The 12,034-nt window shown below is 33.7% G+C and overlaps 1 protein-coding gene across 4 annotated transcripts; it reads right to left on the minus strand.

Moving 5' to 3' along the window:
* Window positions 1–2,717: 2,717 nt before the first annotated feature.
* Window positions 2,718–11,361, minus strand: LOC148624604 (uncharacterized). 4 transcript variants are annotated; one of them, XM_088567336.1, is made up of 10 exons: window positions 11,224–11,354; window positions 10,595–10,741; window positions 9,955–10,076; window positions 8,870–9,015; window positions 8,530–8,680; window positions 6,749–6,922; window positions 5,724–5,821; window positions 5,384–5,553; window positions 3,439–3,578; window positions 2,718–2,974 (listed from the first exon to the last, which is right to left on the minus strand). In XM_088567336.1, exons 3-10 carry the CDS (start codon window positions 10,072–10,074, stop codon window positions 2,852–2,854), a joined length of 1,122 nt encoding a protein of 373 aa, XP_088423462.1. In that variant the 5' UTR covers window positions 10,075–10,076; window positions 10,595–10,741; window positions 11,224–11,354; the 3' UTR covers window positions 2,718–2,851. The 4 variants fall into 4 exon arrangements, with proteins under 4 accessions (XP_088423462.1, XP_088423459.1, XP_088423463.1 ...); XM_088567333.1 differs by lacking the exon at window positions 10,595–10,741 and having other exon boundaries at window positions 11,224–11,361; XM_088567337.1 differs by lacking the exons at window positions 10,595–10,741; window positions 11,224–11,354 and adding an exon at window positions 10,310–10,577.
* Between the last annotated feature and the right edge of the window lie 673 nt (window positions 11,362–12,034).

Genomic DNA, 12,034 nt, shown 5'->3' on the forward strand with positions numbered 1-12,034 from the left:
AGGAAAGTCTGACTACTGGGTTGGTGAATAACCTCGGTGATCACAGGTCCACCAGCAGCGGTATCGACTCAGTGGTTCTTAAATACAAATATACCAGTTTTATATATATTGTTAATTTCGATATGCTGTATAATATTCATGATTTCCTTAAGTACTTATAAAAGAATCATTTAAAATCGCCACTGGAATGATCTACTTACAGTATTCAGTCCTTCAAGGTATATAGCCTTGTCTTGTGATGTGAGGATGAATTAATAGATAGATAGAGATATCATTTGTCTCTCGTTGGATTATTCATTATTCTTTATAATTAATTTCGTTCGAGTGATAGCAAGATCAGTTAGACTTTACACACGATTGGAAATCCAGTATAATATGTGATTAAAGTCTCGTTGACACTTGATGGACTTGAATAGAATAGAATCTTATCCTATTTGTTTTCTTTCTGTGGGTGTTTCTAGAAAGCAGAGGACACTTACCCTACTGTGCACCTGGTCTAAGCTCCCAGTTTTTAGTGAAGTCAGAGTTGTTCATTTACTTTTGTCACTTTGTATGTATTATTATGTTTATTTTATGTTCTTTGTGTGCGTCTGTTTTTCATGTCCGGTCTTTGACCCTGGATAATATTATTCATATCTAAAACGCAACTAAAAAATAAATTCTTTGAAAGAGTAATCAAGGGAACCAAGAAGAAATCAAAAGAATGTAATCCAGGGACTTATACCAGACAAGGAAAACAAACACAATAAAGAACATAAAGTAACTAAAATAATACATACAAAGTATCAAAAGTAGTGACCAACTCAGACTCTGGGAGCATGGACCATGTGCACATGTAGGGTAAGCGTCCTCTGTTTTTCTAGAAACACCCACAGAGTTGCTCATAAATGTCAAGTCCGGGTAGACGAAAGAGGAAAGCAAAACTATTTCACGTTGAACAAATTAGTTTTCATAGTATAGTGCAGATACACGTAACGATCAACGAGATCATGATGACGACCATAAAAATCTGTAGTAATAACTTCAATCTTGTAGCAACATAACCCTGTTCCACAAGCCTATTTGTCAGAATTCTAGCGCGATACAAAAAGTCTGCATAGTTTCGTCATGTTCTGACATAACGTATGAGTTGTGATATGAAAACTCCACACGGAGGTACGGAAGGGATATTGCCACAAATGAAAGGACAGTTGACAATTCTGAAGGAAAAGTCACAACGTTTGTCGTAAAGTTTGATCAATAGGTTTTTTTTTTACTTTTGATCTCTGAGTGTAGGTCAAGATATGAGGCTGACTTCACAGTGTCTGTAGTATCCTTTATCTCAAGTTCTTTGGGGTAGATGCGATGTATCAAGTCCCGAAACTAGGATTATTAAATGATAACACGTCATCTATATAGCGGAAACTGAGATCAAAGAATCTGGCTAAACGATGTTCTTTCTTTCGGATCAGATCACCTATAAGTCAGCCTCATAAGAGAGAAGGAATAGGTCAACAAGTAGAGAAGCACAATTTGTTTCAATTGGAATGCCGACCGTTTGTTGAAAAACGCTTCCACTACACTAGACAAATATGTTGTCGATCAAACATTTCAGCATTTGAACATCTTCTTCTGTATTTTTGGAAGATAATTTTATGACGGAATTATTTTTTTACAAAGTATGAAGAATCTCTACCAAGAACTATATATTTGTATCTAGGTGTATCATCTTTTTTTGGAGAAATAACGATGTATAGTGTTTTTGAGTCGGAATTTTAATTGAGTATGGGGAATAGAACTATAAAGTGTTGAAATATAATGCTATTATATTCTGATAATAATCTTGAATTGAGGGCCTCCAAAAGATCTTTCGAATTTTTTAGGATCCACATTGAATTAATACCCTTAAGGGAGTAAGAAATTTGTGGTAGGACTGGAGACCCTCTTTTGACAGCTGTGATTATAGAAGTTGAAAGTTTTGAAAGAGGTTTGGTGGTACATTTCGCAGATCCAGCTATGTAACGTTGTTTGTATGGATTTTTGTGGAGTTTAGAAATTCAATACATACAATCATCGTCTTTGGTAGAAAAACATGCCCTCCAAGTTGGACCAAAATGTTATTCATTGGAAACAGGCCAATAATTTGGCGATGTCTTTTTTTCAGTACTTAAATGTGGTTTTGTTTGTTTATGACGGACATACAACGCGAAATCTGTTGCGAGCGATTTTCGTCTTCAAAAGAAAACAAAAACGAATCTTTGATAGGTTCTTTTGTCAAATTTAAATATATAAACACCTCCATCTTATACAACTGTTAAAATACGAATTGAAGGATTGCTTACTCTGCCCAAAATGTTTTTATTTGTGCGATAGGTATTAAAAGTGGTTGATAAGCATACCAACGGATTTAAAAAAAACAATTTACAACAACTTATTAAATGAAAATAGATGCACACATGTAAATAGTAGCTTTCCTTGTATTAAAATGTGTCGTTCTTTACCATTATTTTCCTTCATTCAAAAATAAAAAAATTCCAAAATATGTTAACATTAAAATACATGTAGTGTGTACCCTTTTCTCTATTGTGCTGTTCATTAATGTTTGTCTTTAAGACATACTCAATGGACAGGCTTTGTTTCTAGATTATTTTGTCTTAGTCGAACCTGGTGGGTGGTTTTGTCCCTTCATAAGTGTCCTCTTTTTAACAAACAAACTTTTGAATACTGCAAGAGAAGGCTAAGTGTCTTAAGTACTTTATTTAACAAACATAATATATAAAATTAATTTCTATGTCTTTTATCCCTTTTAATAAAAAATCGTATTCACATTAAACGCTACAAAATGCTTTACATCGGTACTTGCGTAAATAAATCAAAACAAATTTCCAACTTCAGGCTTTGGATTAAATCTGTTGTGTCTTGATGCATTCGCAAACTTCAACATTGAGTACGTGTAAACACTTTCTGGTTCTGATGACTTGTCTAAAGTATCCATCTGAACGAATAATAATAAATAAAGTCATCCATGATGTTTATTAGAATAAAAAGAAAACTTCAGTTATCTTTTTAAAGGTTACTATTAAAATGTATTAGTAGTATCTATGACGTTCATTAATTTCTGACACATTTCTGAAATTGTTCCGAAGAAATGTAATGGGAATATAAGTTGCTTTGTTTTTAATAACAAGGAAAAACGTTCGCATAAATTTTGAGAGAATGTCAGATAACATAATCTTTCTTTTACAAATTTTAAAGAAATTTTACGTTTTTTTTTTCTCAGATATATTAGACAAATTGCATACAAATTGTGACAGATTTATTGTCGTCATTCTTGATTTGATGATCGCAAATGACCGTTGCGACCGTCATTTTGCGACCCTCATAGACCATATTTCGTTGTTTGAACATATCTATCTGTTAATCTATTTGTTTGTTTTCCTTATAGAAGCGTATACTTACATCTTCTTTTGACAAACTCCAACCCTTTGCAACGGACATGTTTTCTTCAAGCTGTTTGATTGATGTAGCTCCAATTATGACAGATGATACAACGTCTTTCTGTAGTAACCATCGAAGTGCTATCTGGGCATTAGATTTACCTACAAAGTCATACGAGTGGCCATTAAACCAAAACGTAATTTGTTCATTGATTTCATTATGTCTTAAACAGTAGAGGTCTAATCTTTTCAATTGAAAAGAGCGGTAACATATGGGGCTTTGGAGTAAAATAAAAAATATGTACCCCCTACCCCTCCTATGTATCGCTTAAATTGACATAATTTTCAATGTCAAAACCCTTAGAGTATTTATACTTCAGTAAAAAAGCTTATTTTGTATTTTCTGTTTATTACTACCACAGATGATACTTCTTGGGTTCTTTTGATGACTTGTAGCAATTTTCATAGTCAGAATTTGTGAAAAATTGTAAAAAATGCGATTTTCGATTTTCCCATAAAAAGTATATTTAATTCGACTGTACAAATTATTGCCCAGCCAAAATGTCTCAAAATTAGTATCATTCGATAGATCAATTTTCTACATAATGAAGGCACGAAAATGCAATTTACATGAAAGAATATTACCCCTACCCCTAGAAAACTGGTCTCAATATCAAATAAAGTCTCATTCACAGCATACCGACACTATAAAACTCATACTTTAGGCATTCATATTTATAACAACATATCTGATCAATTCAGACGTTTAGACCTTCCTTTTAGGGTTACAATTATTATTAAATTAAAAAAAAGAAATTTTCATAACTTCTTATTTTCTTCTATATCACATGTTATGGTCATTTTTTTCTTCGTACCGTAGTTCAAAAATAAATTGTAAGTCAAATTTATGCGACTTTTTTGTGGGAAAATCGGAAATCGAAATTGCCACAAGTCGTCAAAAAATACTTAGAAATAATAATTGTGATATTTTTAAACAGATATTTTCAAGTAAGCCATTTTTTACTGATGTATAGATACTCTAGGGTTTTGACATAAAAACAAATGTCAATTTACGCGATTTTTCTGTTGGGAGGGGTACATATTTTTATTTTACTCCAAAACCCTACATGTCATCGCAACTTTCTTGGTACCATTACAAAGCTAAGACATCAGGCTACATGACTCTATATATTTAGTTTCCATGTGCTGTCCTAGGAAGACTTAGACGCTCGAACGATTTAGTAAAAAATCTTGGGGTTTTATGTCAGTAGGGTACAAACAAATGTTAATACTACAAAAGAATCCGATAATATTCTTTGGCGACCAATTGATTCGGTAATGGGAGGTATAATGGTACCTGCAAATCATTATGAAGTTGATGAGTGGGGGTGCACGGTGGACTATTTGACTAATCAACACTAAAATCTGAAAGCATCAATCATGCAGGTAAACGTCCTCTGCTTTCTCTAGAAACTTCCAAAACAATTCCTAATAATTAATGGCACTTTCGGTTTTGTACAGGTGAGAAAACTATGATGAACCGAGAAATATTTCCTCGTTCTAGAGGTTGAAAAACCATGGCGGCCGAAAAGCTAACGATATTGGCTGCAGAAATTTTGAGTTCATTACGACGTTAACCAAACGCTTTTCTAATATAAGTTATGTCCGATGCAAGAAAGTCTGTATGATGGAATGTCGTTTCAAAATCAAGGATTTAAAAATAATCATCTTCTGTGTATTTTAAAAGAGCATTGGATTTTTTTTATATTTTTTCATCACGAAGTAAAATTGAAGCTGCTAATTGTAATAACACAGATACATGTACTTCCTTTTAGGAATGACATTGCTCCATGTTTGATTTGATAGTACATTGAATTGAGAATCGAATGCCTTTTGTGTTTGTTTTTCAATTATTTCTATCATGCAACTTAGAAAAATACCTTAACCGACATTGTCATATAGCTTACCGTTCTTTGTTGCAACCGTTTCCAAAACTGACATTAAATCCCAATAAGACTGTTTGTCGGCATATTTGTACCAAATTGCAGATTTATCGTTTTTCTGTACATCGTGGGCTACACGACCACTTTCAGGGTCCATCTTTTGATCCCTCTTGTACTTGCCAGTCAACATTCCACTTAAATATTTCAAAAACATATTTTATACACAATCAACTACTAATAATTAAACAAATGAGTGTTGATCAAATTTTACATCAAGCCTCTTAAATTATTTCATATCATTTTAGCAACTTTGACTTGGTTAAATTCATATATACGAAAAGTCTACGATTATTGGTATAATTACCTTCTAAGTGGACTCCACGGCAAGACACCTAACCCTTCCGCTTTACATACCTGGAATTCCTCATTCTCTGATTGTCGAACCAAAAGATTGTATTGTTGCTGAAAGAAAAATAAAAAAGCAATTATCAGACTTTATATTCTTAAGTCTTAACTACGTACCTAAATTTGTTTTTACCTTATTTAATAGAAAAATGATACAACGATGTTAAGCTTTGACATAAAGACCAAGTGTTTCTTTTCACCGAAGCTTTCGGAATAATTTAAATTCCACCAAATCAGACCAATGACATATGATTAAAAAGATATTCTAATATGTCATGCTTCAAAGCATTTTAAACCACAGCCATGGTGAAAACGAGATAAATACATGACCAACATTTCGTGCAACACATAGGCTGCGTGTATTCAAAAATATGAAAAAAATGGTCCTATTGGAATCGAAATTAATCACGGAAACTCCATTTTATCGTTGTTTTACCACGGGCTGATCATTTATGTCGTTATTTAACATTTCGCTATCGCTCGGGATAAAACAATGCGACATAAATGGCCAAATCGTGGAAAAACAATGATGAGATAATGTTTCTGCGATTTATTTCTTAAATTAATTGTAGAGAGTGAATATCCAAAATAATGGTCACGAGTGCAGAAATACGCCCATATTTAACATATGAAATCGTCCAGCATTCTTGGCACGATATATTATATTTAGGTTATTCACGATTACCAATTGATTGTTCTTAGACTATTAAACAGATTTTCTCCAACTTATCGCTATCTTGAATAATTTGATCGATGAATTAACAATCTTGTTATGATATGTAGGTGGAGTCAGAGACTAAGATTACCCAATTTATTTCACAATGTGAACTATCGAAATTTATAGACATACAACTTTCGATAAATCAATGCTATATATGTAAAACAAAAACAGGGGAATAACAACAGAATGATAGAACCAAAGTTTAATTCCGTAGTTTTTGAGAACGATGACGTCATAACGAAAATATTTTAAAATGAAACTACCTGCAAGCTAATGTATCTTGTCAGACCCATGAATTTTGTATAGTCAGTTACTTTCTGTGCTTGCCAGCCAGAGACGTTAGATCCTCCTATATACCGAACTTTGCCACATCTGACAAGGTCATCCAGAGTTCGAAGTGTCTCTTCCAGTGGTGTAGCATAGTCCCAGCAATGTGTCTGAACAAAAACAAAATAACTAAAAAACTATTAAGGTAATAATAGCTGTAACGAACAGATTACATAAGTCTACGATAAATCGAGTAACAAAAACAAACGCATAGATGAGACCATTCATATACCTCATTAAACTCCCTGCAAACAAAGTTTGGGGGTTTTGTAGGAATCCCCATATCAGTTCACGGTCTATCCACATTTCTTGTACGCAAAACTTATCCTGAACTAAACGGCTGAATGCATGAATTTTGATCAAACTTTAAAGCAATGTATGGTATTATTTGCAGATGACCATGACGGATGATACCTGTAGAGTGAGACAATCCAACTAAAAGTTTCTGGTGCGGATTCATAGGAGTGCGTCTACTAAAATCGAAAAAAGTACATGATTTTTTACACATTCTACCCAAAAATGTTTGCTGCGACACAATAATTTAGTTCAAACAAAACACGTTATTTAAAAAAGAATACTCCTGTTGAAAATAAATTTGCGTAATTACGGATTCAATCAAGAGAATCAAGATTCTAGTAGAAATCAAAAGAATGTTATCCAGGGACAAAGACCAGACATGGAAAACAGACAAACACAACAAAGAACATAAAACAACCAATATAATACGTACAAACCAACAAACGTAAATGGGCAACCCGAATTCTACTAAAGACTGGAAGCATAGACCAGATGCACCGGTAGGGTAAGTGTCCTCTGCTTTTCTAGAAACACCCGCTGAGTTGCTCATAAAAAGTCTAGTCCAGGGTAAACGAAAGAGGAAAGGAAAACTATGACACGTTGAACAATTCGGTCTTCATGGTGCGAATGGACACATAGTAACTATCCACGAGTTCATGACGACAACCATAAAACTTTTGTGGTGAATAATTCAATCATGTAGTAACATTACCCTGGTCCAGTAGCCTAATTGTTTGAAGTCTAGCGCGGTACAAAAAGTCTGCGTAGTTACGATATGCTCTGGATAGCGTATGAGTTGTGATATGGAAACTCAATACGCAGGTGCTGAAGAGGTGTTGCCAAAGATGAAAGGACAGTTCACAATACGGAATGAAAATTAATCGCGATTGTCGTAGAGTTTGGTCAATAGTTTTCCTTACCATCGATGCCTAAGTGTAGGTAAAGATATTAGGTCAACTTCAAAGTGTCTGTAGTATCCTTTGTCTCAGGTTATTTTGGGTAGATGCGATTTATAAAATTCCTGAAACTAGGATTGTATAACGATAATATGTCATCTTTATTGCGGAAGAGATTGAAGGATCTTGCTTAACGATGTTCCTTCCTTTAGACCAGATCTGCTATTAAGTCAGCCTCATAAAAGTAAAAAAATAGGTCAGTAATAAGAGGAGCACAATTTGTTCCAAATGGAATCGCGACCGTTTGTTGAAAAACGCGTCCACCACACTGAGAAAATATGTTGTCGATAAAACATTTCTTGAGCCGGAAAGTAAAAAAAGTCATGCATTTCGCCTTTTTAATCCATCGAGACTTAAATATTGATCGGTGCCTTTTTCCTACAAGTTTCTGTTAAAAAAACACTTTTCTTGTCAGATGAAAATGAGACGTCGTATTCCGATCAACAATTACAAATATTATCTACCTGATAAAGATCAATATAGTCAGTCTGTAAACGTTCCAGACTGTCATTAAAACTCTTGATAATATGTCGTCTGCTTAACCCTTGGCTGTTCGGCTCTTGTCCCATCGGAAAACGAACTTTAGTAGCCAGTACAATGTCATCTCTTTTCTTCCTACAAAACACATTTTTTTTTCATTTGTTCATCTTATCTTATATATATTTTCTCTCGAAGTATGTTAATTTTTTTTTCGCATGTAACTTTGTGTCGTTAACCCCTTCCTCTAGTATATATTACACATATGGCAACTTGTCTTGCCAAATTATTTTCATGAGTAGAATGGACACGTATGTGGTAGCTTACTTTTTTAACCATGTTCCAATAATTTGTTCGGACTGTCCAAAGCAGTAAATGTTAGCTGTATCGATAAAGTTTCCACCAAGTTGTACAAATCTATCCATGATACCATGAGATTTTTCTTCATCTGCTTGTGTTGGGCTTGTAAAGATCTGAAATATATATATATATATATAAGGGTCTGTAAAATTCCCTACGCTGTAAGAACTGTTTTTGCGAAGCAAATGTTTTGGTCATTCGCTCCGCGGGACTCGAACTCGTACCGCTGTGACATCTATGGCAACACGCCTGCACAAAGTCCAGCGCTCTATACCACTCGGCCAGCTAGGCTATATAAAAATATAGCTGTCATTGGCCGGGTCTTTCCTCCTCGTAGGATTAATCTAGGTCTCTAACTTAGTACACCGTGTATGGTAGTCACTCATCTAGGTGTTATTATGGAGGATAGAGCATAAAAATATTATTTACGGATATAAACAACTAAAGGCACATGTATATTTTATAGATTATCTAATTGGTATAAATTAATGTCATACTGAATAAACATATGCATTTTATATGCATTACATGATCAAAGAGTCATTAATTTGAGCCATGATACACCTTTTGTGTTTTCTCTCTGTTAGAGACCGCTGGTTTCCACCATCCAAGACTAAAGTGCCTATGTAGAGACAACTAACTGGCATTTGATGATCACTCTAACATCAATGGTCAAAAACTTATCTCTTTATAACGATAACAAAAAAAGATGGGTCTTTTTCCCTACACATACGAATTCACCGATATATACGTATTATTTTCAGTTTGAATATTTCTTTGATGTATTCACCTTTTCCTTCCGTTAAGTTTTGGTAAAACATTCCAAAATAGATCTATTCACTTATATATCATCTTATGTTTCGAATAAATACCCCCGTTTTGTAATAAAAAAAAATACCAATATCATCAGAATTATTTAGCTTGCTTTCAGTATCTCCCAATGGTAGTACTGAGAATCGAGAAAAAATGATTTCGAACTTTATTTGGCAAATTCTATTGGTCACAATCATAGTATATATCAAAGTAATTTATTTTCACCAGTTCAAGCTCACCGCCAATGGACTTTCTTCCATTTTCCCGAATGTCATCGCTCCTAAGCATATGTTGGACACCTTTAGACCTGATTTTCCCACGTGTGTGTACTCTACAACTGGTTCTTGTGAAGACGTCATTTCTACAAAAAATGATTATGTTAAACATTTGTTAACAAAATGGAAAGGGTACATCTGAATGCTTCTAAGCAAACCAGGCAGGGGTGATTCGTCATGTCTCCAGATAATTGAAGGAGTAAATCAAGGGAACCGAGGTTATAGCGGTAATCAAAAGAACGCAATCCAGGGACAAAGACCAGACACGGAAAACAGACACACACAACAAAGAACATAAAGTAACCAAAATCATACATACAAAGTAACAAAAGTAAATGAGCAACTCGGACTCCACTAAAAACTGGGAGCATGGACCAGATGCACCAGTAGGGTAAGCGTCCTCTGCTCTTCTAGAAACACTTTGTTAAAACTTAAGTAGAACTTCTAGTCCAATATATTTATACCCATAGCGTGACAAAATCCCAGGGTAAATATTCTATTTATAGAATTTATCTTAACTTAGAAACTGTTCAAGTACATTTGTAACATCCTAAAAATAAATCTTTCTGTGTTCATTTTTATCTAATAAAGTTTCTATAATCACCAAACAAAGATTGGGAGTAAGAAATGCATGATCACTAATCATCGCTAATATGAATAAGCCTCTTCCTGGTTTTACGACAGTCAGCTGTACTGACATATGATGCCACTGAAATCATATGTTATGGTGCGAATTGCTGTTATCAATAGCCTGAAAAAAATGTCAAGAGTTATCATTCAATTCCAATATTGGCTCCCACTCTTACCCATAGATTCTTTCAGGTTTGATTTGATTATGATTTATAAATGATATCATATTATTAAGTTTTTAGTCTTTCAATCCATTATGTATAACGGGGATTGGGTAGAGACTGTGGCGGAAGGTCTTAATCTAGGTCATTCGTATAGAATGTCATTGACTTAGGTTATAAATCAACGTTTTTGTTTTTATTGAGCGAATTTGGTTTAATGAAAGAAAATTATATGATTCAATTCCCATTTCATTAGCATTAATCTCATAATTTTAGTGTTTCGCTCAAACAATTACTCGTTATAGGGTTGTAATGATGAAATCTTTATCTTAATGTATATCATTAGTGTGTTAATGTAACGGTTTATATAAAAAATCAACATTTTGATTTTCGTATGTTTTCAAGTTTTCATGTAAAAATATGGCTACGGAAAATGTCCTACCTTTTTTTCAACGTGTTGTCTAGATATACAGCAAGCTTTTTTGTTAAAACTTAAGTAGAACTTCTAGTCCGATATATGTATAACCATAGAGTGACAAAATCCCAGAGTAAATATTCTATTTATAGAACTAATCAAAAATTTAAAATCTAAGACTGACTGAATAAAACGAATATAGACTTACTGAAATGCAAAAATGTTATAGGTATATAGACACACTTCATATTCTTATTAATCGATATCGACCGATCTGTAACTGACAAAGTCTACAGCTGGACTTTAATTGTGAAAGTATATTTGGCGTTTTGGGTAATTTTCTTTTCGACTGCAACTTCTTGACTTTGTTTAAGCCGTTTTTAGTTCGACTTTTAATTTGATCTTTCTATCGGTATAATCTTATTGATGCAAGAGGTAAGGTTATACATGGTCGAAATATGTTCTATTTTAAGGGGTGCATCTTTCTATTTATTCCTTCATTTTCTTGACAAAATAGATTTTTTATATCTCTGACTGAGGAAAAAAAATCATGATAACAAAACTTTGTAAAATCAGAAAATCCATTTGCTGATATACAAAAATAGATTACACTACTCATCGCGTATCACTCCGATTTCTAATCGCCTAAAACAATAAATGATTTCTCATTGAAGTTAAAAGCAGTCCCAGTAAGGGGCAAATTCTAAAATGTAGATACGAGATGACATTACATGGAAATCATTTGCTGAATCATTCAGTTTATTAGGAGCTGTGGATACAATGAAATTACCCATCTGACTTCAAAGAAGCCTGAATCGCTAACCTGGCTCTATAAGCA

The sequence above is a fragment of the Perna viridis genome, chromosome 2 (assembly GCF_037379345.1).
Source record: "Perna viridis isolate PV_CMFRI_1.1 ecotype Kerala chromosome 2, ASM3737934v1, whole genome shotgun sequence".
NCBI classification, from domain to species: domain Eukaryota; kingdom Metazoa; phylum Mollusca; class Bivalvia; order Mytilida; family Mytilidae; genus Perna; species Perna viridis.

What these genes read in the sequence shown, in the direction of transcription:
- LOC148624604 (XM_088567333.1), bottom strand. Translation starts at nt 10,074, where the DNA reads ATGACGTCTTCACAAGAACCAGTTGTAGAGTACACACACGTGGGAAAA. An exon ending in TGGAAGAAAGTCCATTGGCG is followed by an intron (nt 9,016 to 9,954) that starts GTGAGCTTGAAC and finishes TATATATTTCAG; the next exon opens with ATCTTTACAAGCCCAACACA. An exon ending in CAAGATACATTAGCTTGCAG is followed by an intron (nt 5,822 to 6,748) that starts GTAGTTTCATTT and finishes TTTTTCTTTCAG; the next exon opens with CAACAATACAATCTTTTGGT.